The 23,589-nt window shown below is 37.4% G+C and overlaps 1 protein-coding gene across 3 annotated transcripts in view; it reads left to right on the top strand.

Moving 5' to 3' along the window:
• Positions 1 to 23,589, top strand: part of SUGCT (succinyl-CoA:glutarate-CoA transferase) — a 755,607-nt gene that overhangs the window by 17,839 nt on the left and 714,179 nt on the right. For all 3 annotated transcript variants that reach the window (XM_060632202.3, XM_060632197.3, XM_060632204.2), the window contains exons 2-5: positions 9,135 to 9,186; positions 9,838 to 9,911; positions 18,587 to 18,672; positions 19,946 to 19,996. In XM_060632202.3, the coding sequence (XP_060488185.2) occupies positions 9,135 to 9,186; positions 9,838 to 9,911; positions 18,587 to 18,672; positions 19,946 to 19,996 (263 nt within the window). The remainder of the gene's footprint in view (positions 1 to 9,134; positions 9,187 to 9,837; positions 9,912 to 18,586; positions 18,673 to 19,945; positions 19,997 to 23,589) is intronic.

Below are 23,589 nucleotides of genomic sequence, written 5' to 3'. Positions count from 1 at the left end.
AATTTTCCTAACACTGTTTCTTAAATAATTTATCATTTTCCCACTGATTTGAGATTTCTTCTTTGTTGTGTAATAATTTTTCATTTCTATGTGTGGCTGTTTCTTTGTTCATATGTTAATATCTTATTTTAAAAATTACACTTTTATTTTTACCTTGTAGGCTAAATATTCTTCTCCCCACAAAAATTTTTTTCTAGGCTATTCTTGATCATATACTCATCAAGATGAATTTTAGAATCAATTTATCAAATCTTCTTTACCTTTTCTTCCCCTGTGGCCCACCCTTCCAAACTGTGTTTTGATGATGGCACTCAGGTTTGTTTGAAAGCTTCCCAAGGCTGGTCAGGGCTTTCTGGTTGAGGTAGTGCTGATCTTTCTCTTGCCTCTTTTATACAGTTAATTCTCGTTATTAGAAGTAGTTTTGTTCTATAAACTGTGAACACCAAATTAGTGAATACTGAACCATTGCTCCTGGGAGAAATATAGGATTAAGTTCCTGCAAGTCTTTGGTCACACATTTTTGTCTACCAGTTAATACACATAATGTTGTATTATGGGTGTTTCTGTTTAAAGTCACCTTATTTAATATATATTGTTGATTCATTAACATTGAATCCATGGCCAGAGCATTATAACTTATATAGTTATAGTCATGCCTGAACAAAGCTTATCTAACACATATTTTCTCTATAGGGCTCTATATTTTCTCTATAGGGCTCATCATTAAGCAAGGGTCTTCTTGCACTTAAGAACACCAGACAGCACTTCAGCACTACTCTTGGGGCCATTTTATTTATTTATTTATTTATTTATTAAAAAAAATTTTTTTTTCTTTATTTTTGAGAGAGAGAGAGAGACAGAGTACGAGCTGGGGAGGGGCAGAAAGAGAGGGAGACACAGAATCAGAAGCAGGCTCCAGGCTCTGAGCTATCAGCACAGAGCCCAACACGGGGCTCGAACCCACAAACCATGAGATCATGACTTGAGCCGAAGTCGGATGCTCAGTCGACTTGAGCCACCCAGGCGACTTAGACTTGGGGGCTATTTTAAATGGTGAAATCACCAACAAAACAGCACAGAAACGTGAAAATGTGACACTAAGTACACCACACTAAGGACACTTGTTTACAGTATGAGACCTGAGACAAGAAGGCCTAACAAGGCAAAACAAGAAGAGTGTTGCTGGGAACATGTACATCAAGTGACTGAAATTTTTCTGCATTCTGTGCATGGCCTGAAATGACTGCAAAAGCACTGAAAATGTTGATTTTGGAGTTAGTGAGTAGTTGAATCCTCAAATACAGAATCTGCGAATGATGACAATAGACTATAATTTCCCCTTGAAGCTGCTGCAGTTTGTGTAAATAATTAAATGGAAAGCCTCAGAGTGCAATATTTATCAAAACATTGCAGGGGGCAGTACAGCAAAATGATTCCTCAACTGTCGCTCATGAATTTAACATAACTTATAGTTTATTTTTTAATTTTTAAAATCAATATTTTATATATACTTCACATCTATATGGTTAATTACGAAAAATAGTAACCTCTGATGCCTCTGCCCCTTTTTCCCAGAGACAACAAATGTCAATTCTTTTAGCTGTTTCTTTTAGCTTTTACCTTCAAATTTCTAAGTAATGTAATTATAATGCTACTTCTTGCTTTTGTTTTTAGGAATTATCTGTAGTGAGAAAGACTAGCTCTCTTTCACCACCATGCCAACAACTACACATACACTTTCTATCTTATCAAATCATACATTTTGCTAGATCAGAATTCAAGTATTTGCATCGTTATGATTATACAATTATTCTTCAGATTTGGATGACATTGCTGCTCTTGCACACCTTTTTGTTTTTCCTTGTGTTAATATTTGTATGGCTTCTTTATTTACTTTCTCAATATATGTCCTTAATTCACCCCCAACTGAACCATGAAGATATTTCAGCTATTGTGTTAGTATTTTCTTTACTTTCATTCTGAAGATTCCTTTCATCTTTCTCCTTTAGATCCCTCATTTTCTGGATCCCTTATCTTCTTATTTCTTTAAAAAAATTTTTTTTTTAACATTTATTCATTTTTGAGAGGCAGAGAGAGACAGCATGAGCAGGGAAGGGGCAGAGAAAGGGAGACACAGAATCCGAAGCAGGTCCAGGCTCTGAGCTGTCAGCACAGAGCCCAACGTGGGGCTCGAACTCAGGAACTGCGAGATCATGACCTGAGCCGAAGTGGGATGCTCAACCGACTGAGCCACCCAGGTGCCCCTCTTCTTATTTCTTTTTAAAAAGTGTTTATTTATTTATTTTGAGACGGAGAGCAAGAGAGAGTGCACTTGCTTGCATGAGCGGGGGAGGGGCAGAGGGAGAGAGAGAATCCTAAGCGGGACCCCACTCTGTCAGCACAGAGCCCAACATGGGGCTCGAACTCACGATGCTGGGATCCTGACTGGAGCTAAAATCAAGAGTTGGTCACTCAACCGACTGAGCCATCCAGGTGCCCCTCTTTCTTTTTCTGTTTTTGGTGGACCATATCCTCTAGAAATAATTTTCCCAAGAAGGGATGGGAAGGTAAAATTTTTCTGATTAAAAAGTTTCTTTTTTCTACCCTCACACAAGACTCATGGCTTGACTGGGTTTAGAATTTAAAAGAGAAATACATATTCCTTTCAAAAATTTTAAGGTTTTTGTTCCATTTTTATGTTTTAGCTTCCAGTACTGTTGAGAAGTTCAATGAGATTCTGTTAGCCAATCCTTTATATATGCTTGTTTCCTCCTTAGAGATTTTTCAGATCTTCTTTTGGCAGAGACAAAAAATCTTAGTGTTCCAAATTCTTACACTGATGTGCTTTGGTGTATGTTTTTAATTTATTTATTTGTTTTTAAATTTCTAGCACTTTGTCACCTTTTAAAATTTTTATTATGGTTGAGACACAATGTTACATTAGTTGCAGGTATATAATATTGTGATTTGACCACTTTAATATATGCTATATTCACCACAAGTGTAGCTACCGTCTGTCACTGTACAATGCTATTACAACACCATTTATCATTTTTCCTATCCTGTACCTTTTTTTTTTAAGTTTATGTATTTATTTTGAGAGAGAGAGAGATTGAAAGAGAGAGCACAGGAGTGGAGCAGAGAGAGAGAGGGGAGAGAGAGAATCCCAAGCAGGCTCTGCACTGACAGTGAGATCATGACCTGAGCTGAAATCAAGAGTTGGATGTTTAACTGACTGAGCCACTCAGGCACCCCTCCTATGCTGTACCTTTCATTCCCATGACTTATTCATTCTTGGTGTGTGTCTTTATTGTTATTAATTTAATTTGACTTAATTAATTTGTAAAAATTTGAGTATATTTGACACGTTACATTGGTTTCAGGTATACAGTATAGTGATTTGACAAATCTGTATGTTAATACTACCCTCACCACAAATGTAGCTATAATCTGTCACCATGCAATGCTATTACCATATTGTTAACTAGAGTCCTTATGCTTTGCCTGTTATCCCCATGACTTACTCATTCCATAACTGGAAGCCTGTATCTCTAACTCCCTGTCAACCATTTTGCCCATCCTCCTACCCCCTCTCCTCTCTGGCAACCATCAGTTTGTATTTATAGGTCTGATTCTGCTTTTTGTTTGTTTATTCATTTATTTTGTTTTTTAGATTTCATCTCTGAGTGAAATCATGTGATGTTTGTCTTTCTGTCTGACTTACTTCACTTAGCATAATACCCTCTAAGTTCATCCGTGTTGTTGCAAATGGCAAGATCTCATCTTTTTTAAGGCTGAGTAATATTCCACTCTGTGTGTGTGTGTGTGTGTGTGTGTGTGTGTGTGTGTATGTATCATATCTTCTTTATCCATTCATCTATTGATGAACACTTGGGCTGCTTTCATATATTGGCTATTGTAAATAATGCTGAAATAAACATAAGGGTGCATGTATCTTTTCAAAATGGGGTGTGTCTTTTTAAAGTCTAGGCAGGGCATGCAGAGCCCCCCTCCTTTTTTTTTGAGATATAGAGGGGAGGGGCAGAGAGGGAGAGAGAGTATCTCGAGCAGGCTCCATGCTCAGCACGGAGCCCTATGAGGGACCTGATCTCATGACCCTGAGATCAAGACCCTGAGATCACGACCTGAGCTGAAACCAAGAGTTGGAAGCTTAACCGACTACAGCACCCAAGTGCTGCAAGGGCCCTTTCAGTCTGCAAAATCATATCCTTCAATTCTGTGATCTTGATCTGAATTATTTATTAATGTTCTCTCTTCTGTTTTTGCTGTTCACTCTTTGAGAAACCTGTATTATTGGAATTCCTAGGCTGATTCTTTTTTTCCCCCTCTCCTCCATTTTTCACTTTTATCATTTCTTTTTGTTCTACTGTCTGAGTGATTTTATTTTTTCTTTTTTTTAATTTTGTTAATGTTTATTTATTTTTGAAAGACAGAGTGTGAGTGGGGGAGGGGCAGAGAGAGAGAGGGAGACACAGAATCTGAAGCAGGCTCCAGGCTCCAAGCCATCAGCATAGAGCCCGACGCGGGGCTTGAACCCACAAGCTGTGAGATTGTCACCTGAGTCAAAGTTGGACACTTAGCCAACTGAGCCACCCAGGCGCCCCTGGGTAATTTTCTTATCTTTATCTTTCTGCCTTTCTCTTACATTTTCGTTCTTCTGTCATTTTTTAAAGTTCCAAGATCATATTTTCATTCTCTAAATACTTTTTACAAGTGTCCTTTTCTGTTTTATAGGTGCAAGTTCTTCATTTTTCTGATAATATTGATAATTTTTTATGGACATAAAACTTGCGTACAGTAAAATTCTTTTTGGCGTGTAGTCCTGTGAATTTGGGCAAACATATAGAGTCATGTAACCATCACCATAATTACGATATAGAACACTTCCCTCACCTCTCAAAACTTGCAGTCATTCTCTCTTCATTCCCAGCCTCTCCCAACTCTTACCTATTTTCTATCTCTATCCTTTGTCTTTTCAAGAATGTCATATTGATGGAATTGTAATGTAGTTTACCTGTCTTATATCTGTTTGCTCTTTCTTTTTCATGTTTGCCTTGGTCTCTTTCTTTCCTGATATAGGTTTTCCCTATATCTTGCTGATTTTTTGACTGTTCTTTTATACAATAGGGGATGGACATTTAAAAAGCTGATTAGAGGGATGCCTGGTTGGCTCACTTGGTTAGTGTCTGACTTTGGCTCGGGTCATGATCTCGCAGTTCGTGAGTTCAAGCCCCGTGTCTGACTCTGTGCTGACAGCTCAGAGCCTGGAGCCTGCTTCAGATTCTGTGTCTCCCTCTCTCTCTGCCCCTCTCCCTTTCATGCTCTATCTCTCTCAAAAATAAATAAACATTAGAAAAAAATTAAAAAAAAATAAAAAGCTGATTGGAAACTGTATGCATGGGTCGAGCTTTGTTATGGGCTGAATTTGTCCCCCTCAATTTATACATTGAAGTCCTAATCCCCCACATCTCAGACTGTTTTTGGAGATAGTTCCCTTAAAGAGATACTTACATTAAAATGAGGCTATTTGGGTGGGTCTTTACTGGTTGGTGTCTTTATAAGAAGAGGTTAGAACATAGAGATATCAGGGATGTAGTGCAAAGAGGGATGACCCTGTGAAGAGGCAGCAAGAAAGTGGCCATCTGCAAATGAAGGAGAGAGGTTTCAGGAGAAACTAAACTTGCTGATACCTTGATCTTGGACTTCTAGTCTCTAGAACTATGAAAAAATAATTCCTATTGTTGAAGGCACTGAGGCTATGGTATTTTGTTACGGCAGCTCCAGAACACTACAATAAGGTTTCTTGATTGACAAGTTTCAATGTCGGGTGATATGATATGGCTGGACTTTTATGTGTCAATGACTACTATCAGTATTTTTAGTTATTTTCTCTTGGATTGATAAAATTCTTTTCCAAAGAGGAATTTTCAAGTAAAGCTATTTGACATGGCAGCTAGAGAAGAAAGGGATTTGGAGACTTATGGAGTGGAGAAGATTTGCAATAGCTGTTTTGGGAAGAGGTGGGTTGAGCAATAGGTTGTTGGGTAACAATGAATTTGAAGTTAGGCAACTTGATTTTATAGGGGGCAAAACTCAATAGCCTCTCTTCATCAGCTTGATGTTTATGTTGCAGTGTAAGTGACAAGGATGGTAAGGGTGCTTGAAGCAATGTTGTGTAGGCTCCTTAAGGAACTGAATTAAACATGGGCACAAGTTTCAAGTAGATGTTTATGTATTTTTAAAACATTTATTTATTTACTTATTTGTGGGGGAGGGAGCATGAGTGGGGGAGGGGGAGAGAGGGGGAATCCCATGCAGGTTCTGCACATTCAGCACAGAGCCCAGCTTGGGGCTTGATCTCACAAACCTCAAGATCATGACTGGAGCCCAAATCAAGAGTCTGATGCTCAACTGACTGAGCTACCCAGATGCCCCACAAGCAGATGTTTACTAGAAGAGGTATGATAATGGCCAATAAACATATGAAAATGTGCTCAATGTCACTTGTCATCACAGCAATACAAATTGAAACCACTATGAGTGTATTACCCAGTGTCCAAGATGGCTGCAATGATCCTTACCTCCTCATACACCCTTGTGTATGGAGTACTCCCTAATACTGCACCAGAGTTGGCCTATGTGACTAATAGCATATGGTAGCTGTGATAATATGTCACATATGAGATTAGGTTATAAACACTGCAGCATCCATCTTGGCACCAAGAAACCCCACCTGTAATATTGCTGCAATGGGACTGTAGTTTTTTCACTGTGTTCCATTATGGCAATCTATTAATGCATTGTGGCAAAATGAGGATTTTTTTTTTTTCTCCTCATCTTTCTGTCCTTTCTTTCCCTCCACAAACATTTTTTAAATGGTATTTTTAAAGTTTACTTATTTTGAGAGGGAGGGAGGGGCAGAGTGAGGGGAAGAGAGAGAGACTCCCAAGCAGGCTCCGTGGTGTCAGTGCAGAGCCCAACACAGGGCTTGAACCCACGAACTGTGAGACCATGACTTGAGCCAAAATCAAGAGTTGGAGGCTTAACCGACTGGACCATCCAGGTGCCCCTTTAATGTTTTTTTTTTTTTTTTTTTTTTAATGTTTATTTTTGAGAGAGAGAGAGAGGGGCCGAGAGAGAGAGGGGGACAGAGGATCCAAAGTGGGCTCTGAGCTGACAGCAGATAGCTTGATGCAGGGCTCAAACTCACGAACTGTGAGATCATGACCTGAGCCGAAGTCTGATGCTTAACTGACTGAACCACCCAGGAGCTCCAGCAATTTCTTATTTTAAAAGAATGAATGGGTTGATTTCAAGGAGCAAGTGCCCACTATATGGAATTTCAATGTTCCTTACCAGAACATTGAGGTAATGTCCTCTTAGCTGAGGACACTCCTAGCTAAGAATTGTTGTGTCTCTTGTGATCCTTCTCAAGACTATAATGATATGTGTGTAAATGTGTGGTATATGTGCAAATCTGTAACTCTTATTCTTAATCCACTGGTGATGGAGATGCATTAAGATTTTTAAAAAAATGTATTGACATGAGGAACTCCCAATCATTGCTGGTGGGAATGCAAAACGGTACAGCTACTTTGGAAGGTGGGGTGGAAAACGAAACATACTCTTAGCACACTTTTCAGTAATCAGCACTTCTTGAGAATTACCCAAATGAATTGAAAATTTAATGTCCACAGAAAAACCTGCACACAATGTTTTAGCAGCTTTCTTTGTAACCACCAAACCTGGGAAGCAACCAAGGTGCCCTTTAGTAGGTGAATGGATAAATAAACTGGTCTATCAAGGTATTGGAATATCATTCAGCACTGAAAAGAAATGATCTGTCAAGCCACAGAGGAAACTTAAGTGAATATTATTGAGTGAAAGAAGACAATCTAAAAAGGCTACTACTGTATGATTCCAACCATATGACATTCTGGAAAAGGCAAACTGTGGATACAGTAAAAAGATTGGATTACAGGAGTTTGAGGTGGGGAGGAAGGGATGAATAGGCAGAGCAGAGAGGATTTTTAGGGCAGTGAGAGTATTCTGTGTATTATAATGTTTGATACACGCCATTATGCATTTGTCTAAACCCATAAAATGTACGAGAGCAAGAGTGAATTCTAAAGTATGCGATAGTGATGTGTCAGGGTAACTTTGTCAGTTGTGAAAAATGTGTCACTCTGGTGAGGGATGTTCAAAATGGGCGATGTTGGGCACATGTGGGGAAAAGAAGTACATGAGAATTCTTTGTAATTTCTGCTCAGTTTTGCTGTGAATCTAAAAACTTCTCTAAAAAAGTCTATTTAAAAAATGTATTGAACCAGTAGTTCATCATTTTCCCCCATAAATTCAGCTTGATCTCAGTCATCATGATCTAAACTTTGTAAGCCATTTGGCTAGAATTTGACTTTGTGATTTAGTGTTGATGTTAAATATTTTTAGTGAATTAATGATACAATTATTGACCTATCTGCTAATTTTTATAGCTGGTGGGTGAAGAGAAGAAGTAAATACACATATTTTTTATATGTAAATATTTTTTGTAAATAAATTATTTAATAAACTTTAAAAATTCATATTTTCTCCCTGTTTGAAGTGTAGAATAAATACGTGGAGGTCTTTGTTGTTCTTTTTTAGTTGTTAGTAATTTTTTGTTGTTTAGTTCACTTTTTATTATTTTTTTTATGACTTTATTTTTTTTATAGCTGTTTCAGGTTTACAGCAAAATTGAGAGGAAGGTACAGAGATTTCCCATATACCCCTTGCCTACACACACCTCCATTATCCATATCCCTCCGCCAGAGTATAATTTGTTACAAACTATATTGACAGTGCCCTAAAAATCCTTATTTTTCATTAGACAAATTATCTTAGGTGTAACTGTGGACTTTATTAATAGGGTATTAGAGGTTGTAATTTTTACAGATTGACTTAACTGGATCAGGTCAAAAGTTTCTGTGTTACATATAAAGCAGAAATATAGTAAAGGAAAAAATATAGTTTTGGTAGTAATAGAGATTACTTAAAACAGAATATTAACAATTTTGCACTTTTCCTTCTGAAAATTCGTCATCAATGCTCTTAAAATATTTTCTGTGTTTTGCCAGATACTGACAATATGAAGCCACTGGAGGGTGTAAAAATTCTGGATCTAACAAGGTTTGTATTGGTTTATCTATGTTTTGGTGATTGAATTTTCCCTTCTTTCAAAAAAACATTCATTCATTTTTGGGTTTTAATGCTTACTATTAAAATTTTAGAAAAGAAAATAAAAAAATGGTATAATTTCATCATTCTAACAGATAATTAGTATAATATTTGCATTTTTTTCAATCTGCATATTTATATATTATTTTTAAAGACAAAAATTAGAACCATACTGAAATTATAGTTTTTACCCACATGTAAAAGATAATATTATATTCTGAGTATTTTTCCATGTCATTAAAAATTCAACAAAAATGTAAGATGATATTTTATTATATGGTTGTCACATAATTACTCATCCCCCAAGATTTCACTATTGTAAATTAGGCTTCCTTCCTGATGTACAATTCCTTGTTCATCAATCTTTGCCTCAGGAAATCTTAGGATTTCTTCCTCAGGATAGAATGCTGAAAGTGGAATTACTGCATCAGTATACTTTTTAAAGCTTTTAATACATAAGGTCAAATTGCAATTCTGAACAGTTTTAACAATTTTAAATCTTGCTAGCATTATATGAGCTTGTCTGTGTTAATGGATTATTAAGAAAAGAATTAATATAAACATCTTCAAGGTGGTGATTACTTGTCATTGTTAATATTGTAGAGTACTGGCGGGACCTTTTGCTACTATGAATTTAGGAGATCTTGGAGCAGAAGTTATAAAAGTGGAAAGACCAGGTAAAGCTATTACTCCCTTTAAAACATAGAAACAGACTAATACAGTTTTTTTTTAAGATTTTGTTTATTATTATTATTTTTTAAAGTTTATTCATTTTTGACAGAGAGAAGGAGAGAGAGAGAGAGAGAGAGAGAGAGAGAGAGATAGAGACAGAGAGAGACAGAGCTTGAGCAGGGGAGGGGCAGAGAGGGAGAAACAATCTGTAGCAGGCTCCTGGCTTTGAGCTGTCAGCACAGAGCTATGAGATCATGACCTGAGCGGAAGTCGGATGCTTAACTAAATGAGCCACCCAGGCGCCCCTAGGATTTTATTTTTAAGTAACCTCTATATCTAGCATGGGGCTTGTACTCACGACCCTGAGATCAAGCGTCTCATGCTCTTTTGACTGAGCAAGCCAGGCACTGCAAACTAATGTTTTTTTTTGTTGTTGTTGTTTGTTTTTAAGTGTATTTATTTATTTTGAGAGAGCTCAAGCAGGGGAGGGGCAGAGAGAGAGACAGAGAGAGAGATAATCCCAAGCTGGCTCTGTGCTGTCAGAATGGAGCCCAACTCGGGAGCTGGATGCTTAACCAACTGAGCCACCCAAGCGCTCTAATAACAGTTTTTAACTGGTTTTTGAAATATCCATGTACCTATATGTGGAATGAGGAGAGAATTGACTGAAATGTTTATTTTTTTTCCTCCATTCCTTACTTTCCTCTGAACCTATACTAATGATTTCCTTTCACTTTTTTAAAGTGTTTTTTAAATTTTATTTTTGAAAGAGAGAGAGAGCGTGCGAGCTTGTGCCCATGTGCACATGACCAGGGGGTGGGGGGGTGGGGAGAAGGGCAGAGAGAGGGAGACAGGGTCCGAACCAGGCTCCGCACTATCAGCACAGAGCCTGAAATGGGGCTGGAACCCACGAACTGCGAGATCATGTCGTGAGCCGAAGACAGGCACCCCTCTTTTTGCTTTTTATAAGTGCCAAGGGCTAAAGCTTAAGTCAGGTCCTTCACACACACCTGAAAGCCTCTGGTAGAAACTGAGATGCAGCTCGTAGTAACAGATGCTAACACTTGTCAGAGTACCATATACAGTTCTAAGCACTTTGCCTATATTAATTTATTTAATCTCTACAACAGCCTTATGGGTTGCTGTTATTATTCCTCGATTAAAAATGAAAAGACAGGGGTCCTGGGTAGCTCAGTTGGTTGAGTGACTCTTGGTTTTGGCTCAGGTCATGATCTTATAGTTCGTGGGATGGAGCACTGAGTCAGGCTCTGTGCTGACAGCACGGAGTCTGTTTGGGATTCTTTCTCTCCCTCTCTCTCTGCCCATCTCTGGTGCCTGCTTTCTTTCTTTCTCTCTCTCTCTCTCAAAATAAATTTTAAAAAAGTTAAAAAAATAAATGAAAAGACAGAGACAAAGGGAGATAAAGCAGTTTGTCCAAAGTCACACAGGTAATAAGGAATATCCAGGCGCTCAGGTCTGGTCCTGGCCCTCCCTAGCCCCATACAAACCTTACTGTTGATGGGGCACCTGGGTGGCTCAGTCGGTTGGGCGGCCGACTTCGGCTCAGGTCAGGATCTCGCGGTCCGTGAGTTCGAGCCCCGCGTCGGGCTCTGTGCTGACAGCTCAGAGCCTGGAGCCTGTTTCAGATTCTGTGTCTCCCTCTCTCTGACCCTCCCCCGTTCATGCTCTGTCTCTCTCTGTCTCAAAAATAAATAAACGTTAAAAAAAAATTTTTTTAAAACCTTACTGTTGAGACTGAATTTAGAGTCGACCCCGCCACATTCCCTCGCTGTGGGATGAAGGGAACGCGAGGAGGAGGGAGGGTAAAAGGGTCTTCCCTTTTAGCACACACAAGAAGGAGAGAGGGAAAGGAATCCAAGTCCTTCCGAAAGGAACTCAGATACTCCAATCCAAGTCATTCTTTTCTCTTTCTAGTAAAAGAAACATTTTCTCATTATATGATTTTCAAGATTTTGAGCAAGAAACACCGAAGCTGAGATCAATTCTTTGTATTTGTTTTTTATCTGACATCTTTCCTATTTTTTCTTTCCCCTGTGTCCACCAGATAAACCTATTCTGTGTACATAATTCTCACTTCCGTTTGGTGCTTTCTCAGTATTTTGGTATTGAGCTCATGCTGGTATTGAAAGTGTCATGTTGTATGCTCTTTCTCTCCTGCAAGCACTTGAAGGGCACAGTCCATATTCTCCATATCCTCTACATCATTCTATTGTTTTGGAAGGTTTTAAAAGTTAGCATTATTATTTGTTCTTCAAGATCGGATCCATATGGATCTGGAACAGAATTACTAAATCAGTGAAAATGGTCTACCCTTGAATAGTGTGAGTATATCTGTAAGACCATAAGAGTCGAGTTTATTACATCACCTTATTAATTTCCCATAAGTGATTAAATGCCATAAAGTAGAGTACTTGGTGTGGAAGATTCATCTTCCTGATAAATAGATTTCTTAGGAGGCTGAAGCAAATTACCATAAGATTCTCTGATCAGCATGGGGAATATTACATATTATTCTGTTGTATAATCGGACCCTGTGTTTATCAGGCTCCAGGTGGTAGCTCCTGCTTTCAGGGATAATGCTTCAATTATCTAGATAGTGTTGTTCACCACTTTTGGTCATTGCTGGCTACATGCTGTCTACATGTTTACTTTCTAGCTGAATATCTGTTTTTTCTTTTCCACATTTCATAAAACTTTAATTTCCACACTGTTACGCAATTTCAACACGACAGCACTTTGAAATTTTAGCTGTTAGGTCTTCTAATCCTAGGTAGAGCATCTGATCTTCTCTCTCTTGCTATTTCAGTTGATCACTGGTCTACATATTTGTATTTATATTAATTTTAGAGATCATTATCCCCTGTTTACGTGGGCCTTATTTCTCCTTTGTACTTTTTCGGTTTTTCAGTGGGGGGCACCTTCCTTGTGTAGGCATTCCACAGTCCTACACTTGGTAGCAAGCTTTGCTGCTAGCAGGTAGGTGTTCATTGCTTTTTGCCTGACTGATTACTCTCTTTCCCTTAACCCTTCTGCCCAATGCATTTTATTGTTCATATTGTGTATTTAGCAGTTTTGGGTTTTTGAGATAGTTGTTCAACCCAGATCTGAGGCGAAGTGGCTTGGCAGAGTTATCAAAGTTCAGTAGAGAACTAGTCTTTTCTCATGTCTGCTTCTCCTGTTCTTTAATTACATAGAATTGGTTACAGTTTTGGGACTTGGGACTTGGACTATTCTTATTTTTATAATCAAAGAGCAAATAAATTTTCTTCTCCTTCTTTCTGTAGAGTTACCTTAGTCTGTAACCTAGCTAAGTGAAGTGGACAGTGTAGGGCAGCAGATGATGTGACTGGGGTTCCTGGATTATCCCCTGTAGGCAGGGATATGAAGGCAGGGGTGTTGATCTTTTGGTCACTGCTGTGTCTGCTCTGCATAGAGCAGTGTCTGTGACATAGTAGGTACCCAATAAATACTTGCTGAGTGTCTTGAATGTGTTGAAATATCATTTAAGAAAGGCAGTGTGAAATTTTATATGAGATCTCCAGATTTTGAAATCATGGCAGCTAGTTAAAAACTTTAAATTATGTGTGGGTCAAATAAGACATCTCTCAAACTGCCAGTTTTCCCAGTTTGTAAACTTTAGCCCTTATATCCTGTCATGTGCCATCAGTGCTGATTCTTTTTTTTTTTTTTTAAATGTTTACTTATTTTTGAGAGAGAGAACGTGAAAGCAGGGGAGGGGCAGAGAGAAGGGGAGACACAGAATCCAGAGTAGGCTCCCAACCGTTAGATCATGACCTGAGCGGAAGTCGGATGTTTAACCAACTAAGCCACCCGGCCCGCCCATCAGCACTGATTCTTTAGAGAGGCCATTGATCCTCTCCAAAGCCCTGGATACTTCCCAAAGACAGATGGGGCAGGAAAGCCCTGTAGGCCTTCAATTTAGATTCCTGACAATATCTCCACCTGAGATGAATGTAAACATTTAAAATTATTTAATTTTAGCCTTATGTTGGCATTGCTTTATTAAAAAAAATTAATATATTGGGAGCCTTAAAAAAATGGAAGTGGCTGGATTTTCTCTTGACTCTGTGAGGTCCTGTCTGATCCTGAAGGTCCAGATTCACACATACCTTTTCCATGAAGCCTCTAATTGGTTTTTTACTAGAAGATTGCCTTTCTCGGATCTTGTAGTTTTATTTTTCCCCTGGTGTTTTGAGCATGCCATTCCTTTTGATACTTACCACTGATTGCTTTGTGTTGTTATTGGTTCATCTCCAGTTAGAACTAATGCTTCTTTTCTCCTCTGGCTTGTTGTCCTCTCTCTTATGAGGTTTGTCTTCCTTCCTTCCTTCCTTCCTTCCTTCCTTCCTTCCTTCCTTCCTTCACAAGTCTGTTCTTTGGCCTCTGTTTTGTTTTCCAAAAGGCTGTATTTGCTTTTCTTGATTAGTTTCAGTGGGTAAAGTCTACTGGGCCAATAGATTAATTATATCATTTAGATGAGATCAGAATTTAAACTTTAATTCATTCTCAAGTTCTCTCTTCTTGGGGGCTAGAGATAAATACTTTAACTGTAATTACCTATATAATGATTAGTTTCTAATATCAATATTTAATCAGACTTTATAAAATTCTTAAGTGATACTATTTTGTGCCACTTAATCCTTGATTCATTGTCTGAGCTCTGTCTACGTTGTCAGTGGCTTTTTGTGCAAAGGAAACTTTTTTTCTGTAACTCTATAGTGTTGTCTTTGAATCTAACACAAACATATGACTTGAAGTAGATGTTCAGAAGAAAACACCCTATATTTTGATGGTTTTAAACTTTTACTTTGTAGCAAGACCTAGATGAGTAAAATTTTATTCTAGAATAGTATTTTAAATTAAATAAATATGCTATTCATTTACTTATTTTGCCTTTTTTGATTGATTATAACACATTTTTTTTTTTTAAGTAGGCTCCACACCAAGTGTGGAGCCCAACGTGGGGCTTGAACTCAGGACCCTGAGATCAGATCAAGAGTTGAACTCAGGACGCTGAGCTAAGATCAAGAGTTGGACACTTAAATGACTTATCCACCCAGGTGCCCATATAACACAAATTTTTTTCCCAATTGTATTGAGAAATAATTAGCACACATCACTGTGTAAGTATAAGGCACAGAACATGATGGTTTAATTTATATACTTAGTTATCGTGTTATTACCACAATAAGTTCAGCTTACATCCCTCTTCTCTTGTAGACATGATAAGAAAAGAAAAAAGAAAAAAATTTTCTTCTTGTGATGAGAGCTATTAGGATTTACTCTCTCAATTTTTTTTTTTTTTTTTTAGCATTTATTTTTTGGGAGAGTGCAAGCAGGGGAGAGGCAAAGAGAGGGGGACAGAGGATCTGAAGCAGGCTCTGCACTGATAGGCTGACAGCAGTGAGCCCGATGTGGGGCTCGAACTCACGAACCTTGAGATTATGACCTGAGCCAAGGTCGGACACTCAACTGACTGAGCCACCCAGATGCCCCTAGGATTTACTCTCTTAACAAATTTCCTGTATATCATACAGCAGTGTTAACTATAGTCATGATGCTGTACGTTACATCCCTCATACTTACTTGACCTTATGCCTGGCAGTTTGTACCTTTTGACCACCTTCCTCCAATCTCCCCTGCCCCCACCCTCCACCTCTGGTAACCACAGGTCAGATCTCTTATTCTATGAATTTGTTTTTTTTTTTTTTTTTAATTTTTTTTTTAATGTTTATTTATTTTTGAGACAGAGAGAGACAGAGCATGAATGGGAGAGGGTCAGAGAGAGAGGGAGACACAGAATCCGAAGCAGGCTCCAGGCTCTGAGCTGTCAGCACAGAGCCCGTCGCGGGGCTCAAACTCACGGACCCGTGAGATCATGACCTGAGCCGAAGTCGGATGTTTAACTGACTGAGCCACCCAGGCGCCCCTGAATTTGGTTTTTTATTTTCTAAAATTCCACATATAAATGAGATCATACAATATTTGTCTTTATCGGAGTTATCTCATTTAGCATGATGCTTTCAAGTCCATCCATGTTGTCACAAATGGAGGATTTCCTCATTTTTTATGGCTTAATATTCCATTGTGTGTATGTGTGTGTGTGTGTGTGTGTATACATACAGTTGTGTATATACTCCCTCTCTCTCTCTCTCTCTCTGTATATATATATACACATATATATACATATATATGTATACATATATACATATATATACATATATATACACATATATATACGTATATATGTATACATATATACATATATATACACATATATATACGTATACATATATACATATATATACACATATATATACGTATATATATGTATACATATATACATATATATACGTATATATGTATATATGTATATGTATATGTGTATGTATACATATATGTATATATGTATATATATGTGTGTGTGTGTATGTGTGTGTGTATATATATATATATATATATATATATATATATTGCAAATTTATCCATGCATCCATCAATGGACACAGGTGTTTTCATGTCTTGGCTATTGTAAATAATGCTGCTATGAACATAGGATGCATATCTTTTTGAGTTAGTGTTTTTGTTTCCTTTGGATATATTCCAGGAAGTGGAATTGCTGGATCATATTGTAGTTCTATTTTTAATTTTTTGAGGATATTTCATACTGTTTTCCATAGTGGCTGTACTGATTTACATTCCTACAAACAGTGCACAAGGGTTCCCTTTTATCTACATTCTTGCCAGCATTTGTTGTCTCTTGTCTTTTTGACGGTGGCCATTCTAACAGGTGTGAGGTTGTGGTTTTATTTTGCATTCTTGCAATGAATAGTGATGTTGAGCTTCTTTTTATGTACCTGTTGGTCTTTTGTCTATCTTTAGAAAAATGTCTTTTTGGGTCCTTTGCCCATTTAAAAAAATGTGTTTGTTTATGTATTTATTCATTTATTTTTGAGAGAGAGAGAGAGGGTGCATGTGAGCAAGGAGCAGAGAGAGAGGGAGAGAGAGAGGTAGAGAGAGAGAGAAGTGGGACTCACCTGAAGTGGGGCTCAAGCTCACCCAACACGGGGCTTGAACTCAGGAACTGTGAGATCATGACCTGAGTTGAAGTCTGACACTTAACTGACTGAGCTACCCAGGTGCCCCCTTTTGCCCATTTTTTAATTGGGTTATTTGTTTTTTAGCTGTTGACTTGTGTGAGTTCTTTAGATGTTTGGGTATTAACCTGTTATGAGCTATATGATTTGCAAATATTTTTTCCCCATTCTGTAAGTTGTCTTTTCACTTCAACAAAGTGAAATGGTTTCTTTTGCTGTGCGGAAGCTTTTCAGTTTGATGCAGTCTCACTTGTTTATTTTATATTTTATTGCTTGGTACTTTGGTGTCAAATCCAAAAAAAATCATTAACTAAGACCCATGTCAAGGAACTTTGTTCCCATGTTTTTTCTAGGAGTTTCATGCTTTTAGGTCTTAAAGTTGTCTTTAACTCATTTAACTCAGTTAACTCATTTTGAGTTAATTTAAAACATTGTTTTAAGGTTTGTTTATTTTTCAGAGAGAGAGAGAGAGAGAGAGAGAGTAAGAGAGTCAGAGCATGAGTGGGGGAGGGGTTGAGAGAGAAGGGACTCAGAATCTGAAGCAGGCTCCAGGCTCCAGGCTCTGAGCTGTCAGCACAAAGCCTGACACAGGGCTTGAACTAACGAACCATGAGATCATGACCTGAGTTGAAGTCAGACACTTAATCAACTGATCCACCCAGGCGCCCCTTTTTTGAGTTTATTTTTGTGAATGATGTGTGGTGTAAGATATAGGTTCAGTTTCATTATTTTACATGTGACTATCCAATTATCCCAGCACCATTTGTTGAAAAGACTATCTTTTCTTCATTGAGTGTTCTTGGCTCTCTTGTCAAACTGAAGCTTAGTTTGATTTTTCTAAATTTTTCTCCATTGTTGTTTCCCTGCTCTACTTTTCTGCAATGGTCTACCCTCACTTTGGACCCAATTCTCATTGTCTTCATTTCCAGACCATTCTTTTTATCTTCTCTTCAGTGGTAGGTTGATTTTATTTAAGTCATTAAATATTAGTTGACCATATATGCTTGGTTTATTTCTGGAATTTCACAAAAATTTGTAGATTTATTTATTTATCATTGTTCTTAAGATGCCGTTTTATTATAAAATCTCACTTACCATTATTCTGGTTTAAATAATATTTAACAAAAATCTTTTGCAAACTCAGCATTTCTTTGTACATTTAATGCTGAGAAACACCCAAAGAGCTGACCAACTTGCTTGCCAAAAATTGAGAGTGATTCTTTTAGATTTGCCATTTATTAATTTTTTTTTTTCAGATTTGCTATTTATTAAATCTAAAGACTGCTAGTAGGGCATTTCTTTCTGGATTTTGACTTTTAGGGATGGCTTCTAGTGAAAGATGATTTGGAAGGATTTCATTATTAACATGAGCAGGTTGAGTTTGGACAGTTCCAGCAAGTTCTTATGGCCCCTCTAGATTGCCAATTCCACTGAATTGAGCTGATTTTGTTTAGGCATCTGTGAATGTATATGATGGGTTGGTTTGAATGTCTTATGATGTTTCAGAGATAAAGATTAATAGCTCATACTGTTATTTTCAGGAGCTGGTGATGATACACGAACTTGGGGGCCACCTTTTGTGGGGACAGAAAGTACTTATTTTCTCAGTGTTAATCGAAATAAAAAAGTAAGAATATTTCTTTCTTTGATTTTTGTGTAATTTTCTTGTAATAATAAAACTTTAGGTATTACCTTGGTTCATTCATTTCTACCCTTTTTTTTTGTATATATAAATAATATTTCAAATAAGATGAAATTTTATTCATTCACTAGTTACCAAATAGAAACAATAGAGTTTTTTTGAAACTAATATTCCTTCTCTACTAACTTAAAAATTTCATGAGAATTTATAATGGTTTATAATGGGAATAATTTTATTAGAGGAAGAAATCATTTGATTCTCTACATTTCATTCTTTTGGAGATTGCTAATTGCCTAACACTTGATATTATAGTTTGAAAAATTTTTTGTATAATCCTTGCTTGTGGGGAATAAGCTTAGGACTTCCCTGAGCTTTCATCAATGGGTTAACTAGACATAAAGAATTAGAAAGCCATAGGATGTACACACCCAAGTTTGGGTAAACAAGATTAGGTGAATAAGATTAGGTAAACAGGGCAAAGGCCCCCAGTGTAGGACAAAGGTATAGGAATAGGGAATTTTAGGATGAAAACATCCAAGATTAGGTATTCAGGGTGGAAACCCCCCCCCCCTCCCCAACTTAGTACAATAGCAGAAAGCCGCTTTCACAGAAGGAAGGACCAAATTAGGTAAACAGGTAAATAGAGGTGTAGACCCCTATGGGCCAGCAAAGTGGCTAACTAGCAAAAGAAAGATACTTTGTTGACCCTGAGATAGCATGCTCTTGTCCCCTAGGCCAGTTTAGGCAAACAGAGGTGCGGCCTCATGTCTGCTGTAAACAACCTTCTGCCTGGAGCCAGGATTTTGTTTTGTATTGACCCAAACCCCTAACACCACATATCTTCAAAATCCCCTTTCTCTCATGTCCATGAGGTAATATTCACGATTCATCGTCTCTTTGTGCATATCCATCACCACATTTTTAAGCCTTCTGATCCTGAGAAAAACAGAGCAAGGACCCTTCCTCAGGCTTTTGTCTCCTCCTGCACATTAGCCTCACTTGCATTTTTAATCCTGTGTCCCAGTTTCTTGCTGGACAAGAGAGAACTCCAGACCCAGAGTCTATGACACTTGCTCTCATCCTAACATATCTACATTGCAAATAAAATCAGTAAAGATAATTTAAATGTTTCTTCATGAGGAAAATACATTTGCTTTAAGAAGAGAATCTATGGTATGGATGGCTCCCTTATTGAACTGTTAGTACTATGAGAAACATTTATGATACTATTTTAAGATATATATATTTTAATTTTTAGAGTATAGCTGTTAATATCAAGGATCCAAGAGGGGTGAAAATCATCAAAGAGGTACAGTATGCTCTATGGAAGGCATCTTGTCACTTGGGTTGTAATTGGGGATTTGAGCATCAGAGTAAAAGTGTTTTAAAAATTTATTTCATTGGCAGTCTCTAATTTTGCTATGAATGCCATTTGGGAATTTAACTTTACTTTTATCGTAAGTAAAATATGCTTTATAATTTCTCATATGTTGTGTATAATGTTTCTCTACAGTGTGTAAGTGTTCAGTTAATACTAGCTACTATTGACTGAATCCCTACTCTACATCAGATCTTAGGCTTGGGCACTTACAGTATATCTCCTCAAATCCTCAGAATTTTATTTGTAAATGAAGTATTAGGATCCTCATTTTCATGGGAGGGAAATGAGCCTCATGGGGCTCAAGTGTTGCTCCAAAGATCACGTAGCTAGTAAAGGGAAGAGCTGGAATTTCAACCCAGGTCACATCACTGGAGAGCTCAAGCTTTTTCTAACCCTTATTCAGATGGCTAATATATCCAGACCTAATCTGAGCATCTCTTCTTGAGAGGCAAGATTGTGTGATGGTTTGGTGCACACCTTAGTGTTCCAGTGCTGAGATTCAATTCCTGCCTTCTCTACTTACTAGCTATGTGACTGCAGGTAGGTTACTTAAGTTTATTTTTTGATCGTTACTTAACATTTTTTTTACATGTTTGTTTATTTAGAGAGAATGAGCAGGGGAGGGGCAGAGAGAGAGGGTAAGAGAGAGAGAATCCCAAGTAGGCTTTATGCTCAGCATGAAGCCCGATGTGGGGGCTCGATCTCACAGCTGTGAGATCATAACTTAAGCTGAAATCAAGAGTTGGAAGATTGAGCCACCCAGGCGCCCCTTAGTTAACATCTTTATGCCCTTCATTCCTTACCAGTAAAATAGGGATAATAATAGTACCTGCATCTGAAACTTGTTAGAATTGAGTTGATATGTGTAAAATATATAGAAGACTGTTTGCCATAGTTAGTACTCATTAAGTATTAGCTATTATTGTTGTTCTTTTTTTTATTAAAAAAAATTTTTTTTAATGTTTATTTTTGAGACAGGGAGAGACAGAGCATGAACGGGGGAGGGGCACAGAGAGAGGGAGACACAGAATCTGAAGCAGGCTCCAGGCTCTGAGCTGTCAGCACAGAGCCCGACGCAGAGCTCGAACTCACGGACCGTGAGATCATGACCTGAGCCAAAGTCGGATGCTTAACCGACTGAGACACCCAGGCGCCCCTATTATTGTTGTTCTTGATGCACATGAAATTGGATTCATCATGTGAGATAGAACTTGCTTGCTGTCTTTGTTAAAGTTTAAAATCTACCCTAGTGGATGTACTTGATTAGAGAACCAAATCCCCAAATTTGTTTCATATCAAAGCGTCAACTTTGACATCATTGCTCTGTTGGCTACTTTCCTTATCCATCTGGCTGATTGAAAGATAATTTCTTTTAATCATTAGGATTAGAATCAGTGACCATCCGCTTTGGATCTCATGGGTCATTCCAACAAATTTAGAATTTTTGTTTACTAGATATATTTTGAACACAAGGCATGGTAATTGTCCTGATCTTAGTGCCTTATTTCCACATATCTTTTCTACAGTATAACTTACATTTTTTGTTTGTTTGTTTGTTTTCTTTTTCAATTGAACCTTAGTTTGATTTTTCTAAATTTTTCTCCATTGTTGTTGCCCTGTTCTATTTTTTCTGCAATGGCCTACCCTCACTTTGAACCCAATTCCCATTGTCTGCATTCTCAGACCATTCTTTTTATTTTCTCCTCAGTGGTTAGTTGATTTTATTTAATTTTGTTTTAGGCAATTGTTCTTGCCTCAATTCTTCTTTATGTCCTGTCTCTCAGTTTCATCTTTAGTGTTCATAGCTCCTGCTTCTTTGCTTCGATTTCAGGGCATTCTGATATTTTATCCTCAAAAGTCAAGGTTTCAGATTTGATTAAACCCATACTTTGCAATTTCATTAGAGCTTCTCAATGAGGCAGTATTTGGGTGGAGTTCATAACTCTTGCTACTAAGACATAAATGTACATTTGAGTATTTTGGACCTGCTTGTGTAGTTCAGACCAAAGTAAATGAATCTCCAGGACTTGCTTCTAATTCTCCTTGGATCTTGCCAGTTTTCTACTATACTGTAACAACTTTAAATAAATTTCATCATGGGCTTGATTTCTCTTCATGTCTGATTGATAACAATAAAGTACATTTCAACTCATATTAAACTTAAATAGATTGTATGGGGACATTATTCATATCCATTGCTGGTTGTACCATTCATGTTATGTATCTTATTGCCTAGGGGAAAAATTATCTTTTGCTTAGTCTTTTTAATCTTTCTGGCATGGATTTCTCTTTTAGCTTAAGAGTAGTAAAACAACCTCTGTATACAGACCGTGGTGGCTATGATTGCTAACATAATGAGTTTAGTTTATAGAAATAGTTCCAAAGTAGCTTACAAACCAATCAGCTGGATACATGAGAGCTCCAAAAAATATGACTCCTTTGTACAAGGCTAACCAAAAACAGCTTGTGCAAAAAACAAAACTCTGCTTTGAAAATCTATGTAGAGCCTGGTAGTTTCATGGCAATATGATTTGATAACTTTCTAATATGTCGTTTATATTTCAAATAATTCTCTATGTTAGTCAATAGTCACAATATCCATATTGTGTGCACATATTATGGTCCATAGAGCAATGTCATGGATTTTATTTTCTTCCAACATTTTATTATGAAAAATTCAAACGTACAGAAAAGTTGAAAGAATAGTATAATGAACTTTCAATAACCCTATCCTACATGTAATAATTTTAATATTTTGCTATATTTGCATATTTACATATGTATACCTATCTCTGTGTGTGTGTGTGTGTGTGTGTGTGTGTGTGTGTGTGTTTGAACTATTTTAAAGTGGGAGATATCATGAAACTTTGCACTTAAATCTTTTAGAATACATTTCTTACCAGTAAGCACATTATTTGATACAACATTTAAAAAATTACTGTACTGGGGCGCCTGGGTGGCTCAGTTGGTTAAGTAACTGACTTCGGCCCAGGTCATGACCTCGCAGTTTGTAAGTTCGAGCCCCGCATCAGACTCTGTGCTGACAGCTCAGAGCCTGGAGCCTACTTCAGATTCTATGTCTCCCCCTCTCTCTACCCCTCCCCTGCTCATGCTCTGTGTCTCTCTGTCTCTCAATAATAAACATTGAAAAATTAAAAAAAAAAACTACTGTACTATTTCTGATCTCTAGTCTGTTCTTAAATTACATCTAATAAAGATAACTCAGAATTAGATACTCTATATTTCAAATGAATTTTAGTTCTTATTTACTCTGTGACTAGAGGGAAGAATTTTTTTTATCTCCTTTCAGAAAGAAAAAAGATAGTAGGTTCTCTAAGTCATACAAAATTGTGCTTGCTTTTTATTCTGGGCCAGATTCTAGAATAGATTTTTTTCAATGATTTGTAAGCACTTAGATGAGGAAGAGGATATAATACCAGTAAAACTGGGAACTAGTTTTCTTCTCTCCCTTTATTTCCTGGTAGATCATTGTATCAGGGAAATGCAGTAAACATTTGGTC

The sequence above is a fragment of the Panthera onca genome, chromosome A2 (genome assembly GCF_046562875.1).
Source record: "Panthera onca isolate mPanOnc1 chromosome A2, mPanOnc1 haplotype 2, whole genome shotgun sequence".
Taxonomy (NCBI): Eukaryota; Metazoa; Chordata; class Mammalia; order Carnivora; family Felidae; genus Panthera; species Panthera onca.
The sequence above is the reverse complement of the archived record's forward strand: the minus strand, read 5'-3'. Positions and strand labels throughout refer to the sequence as shown.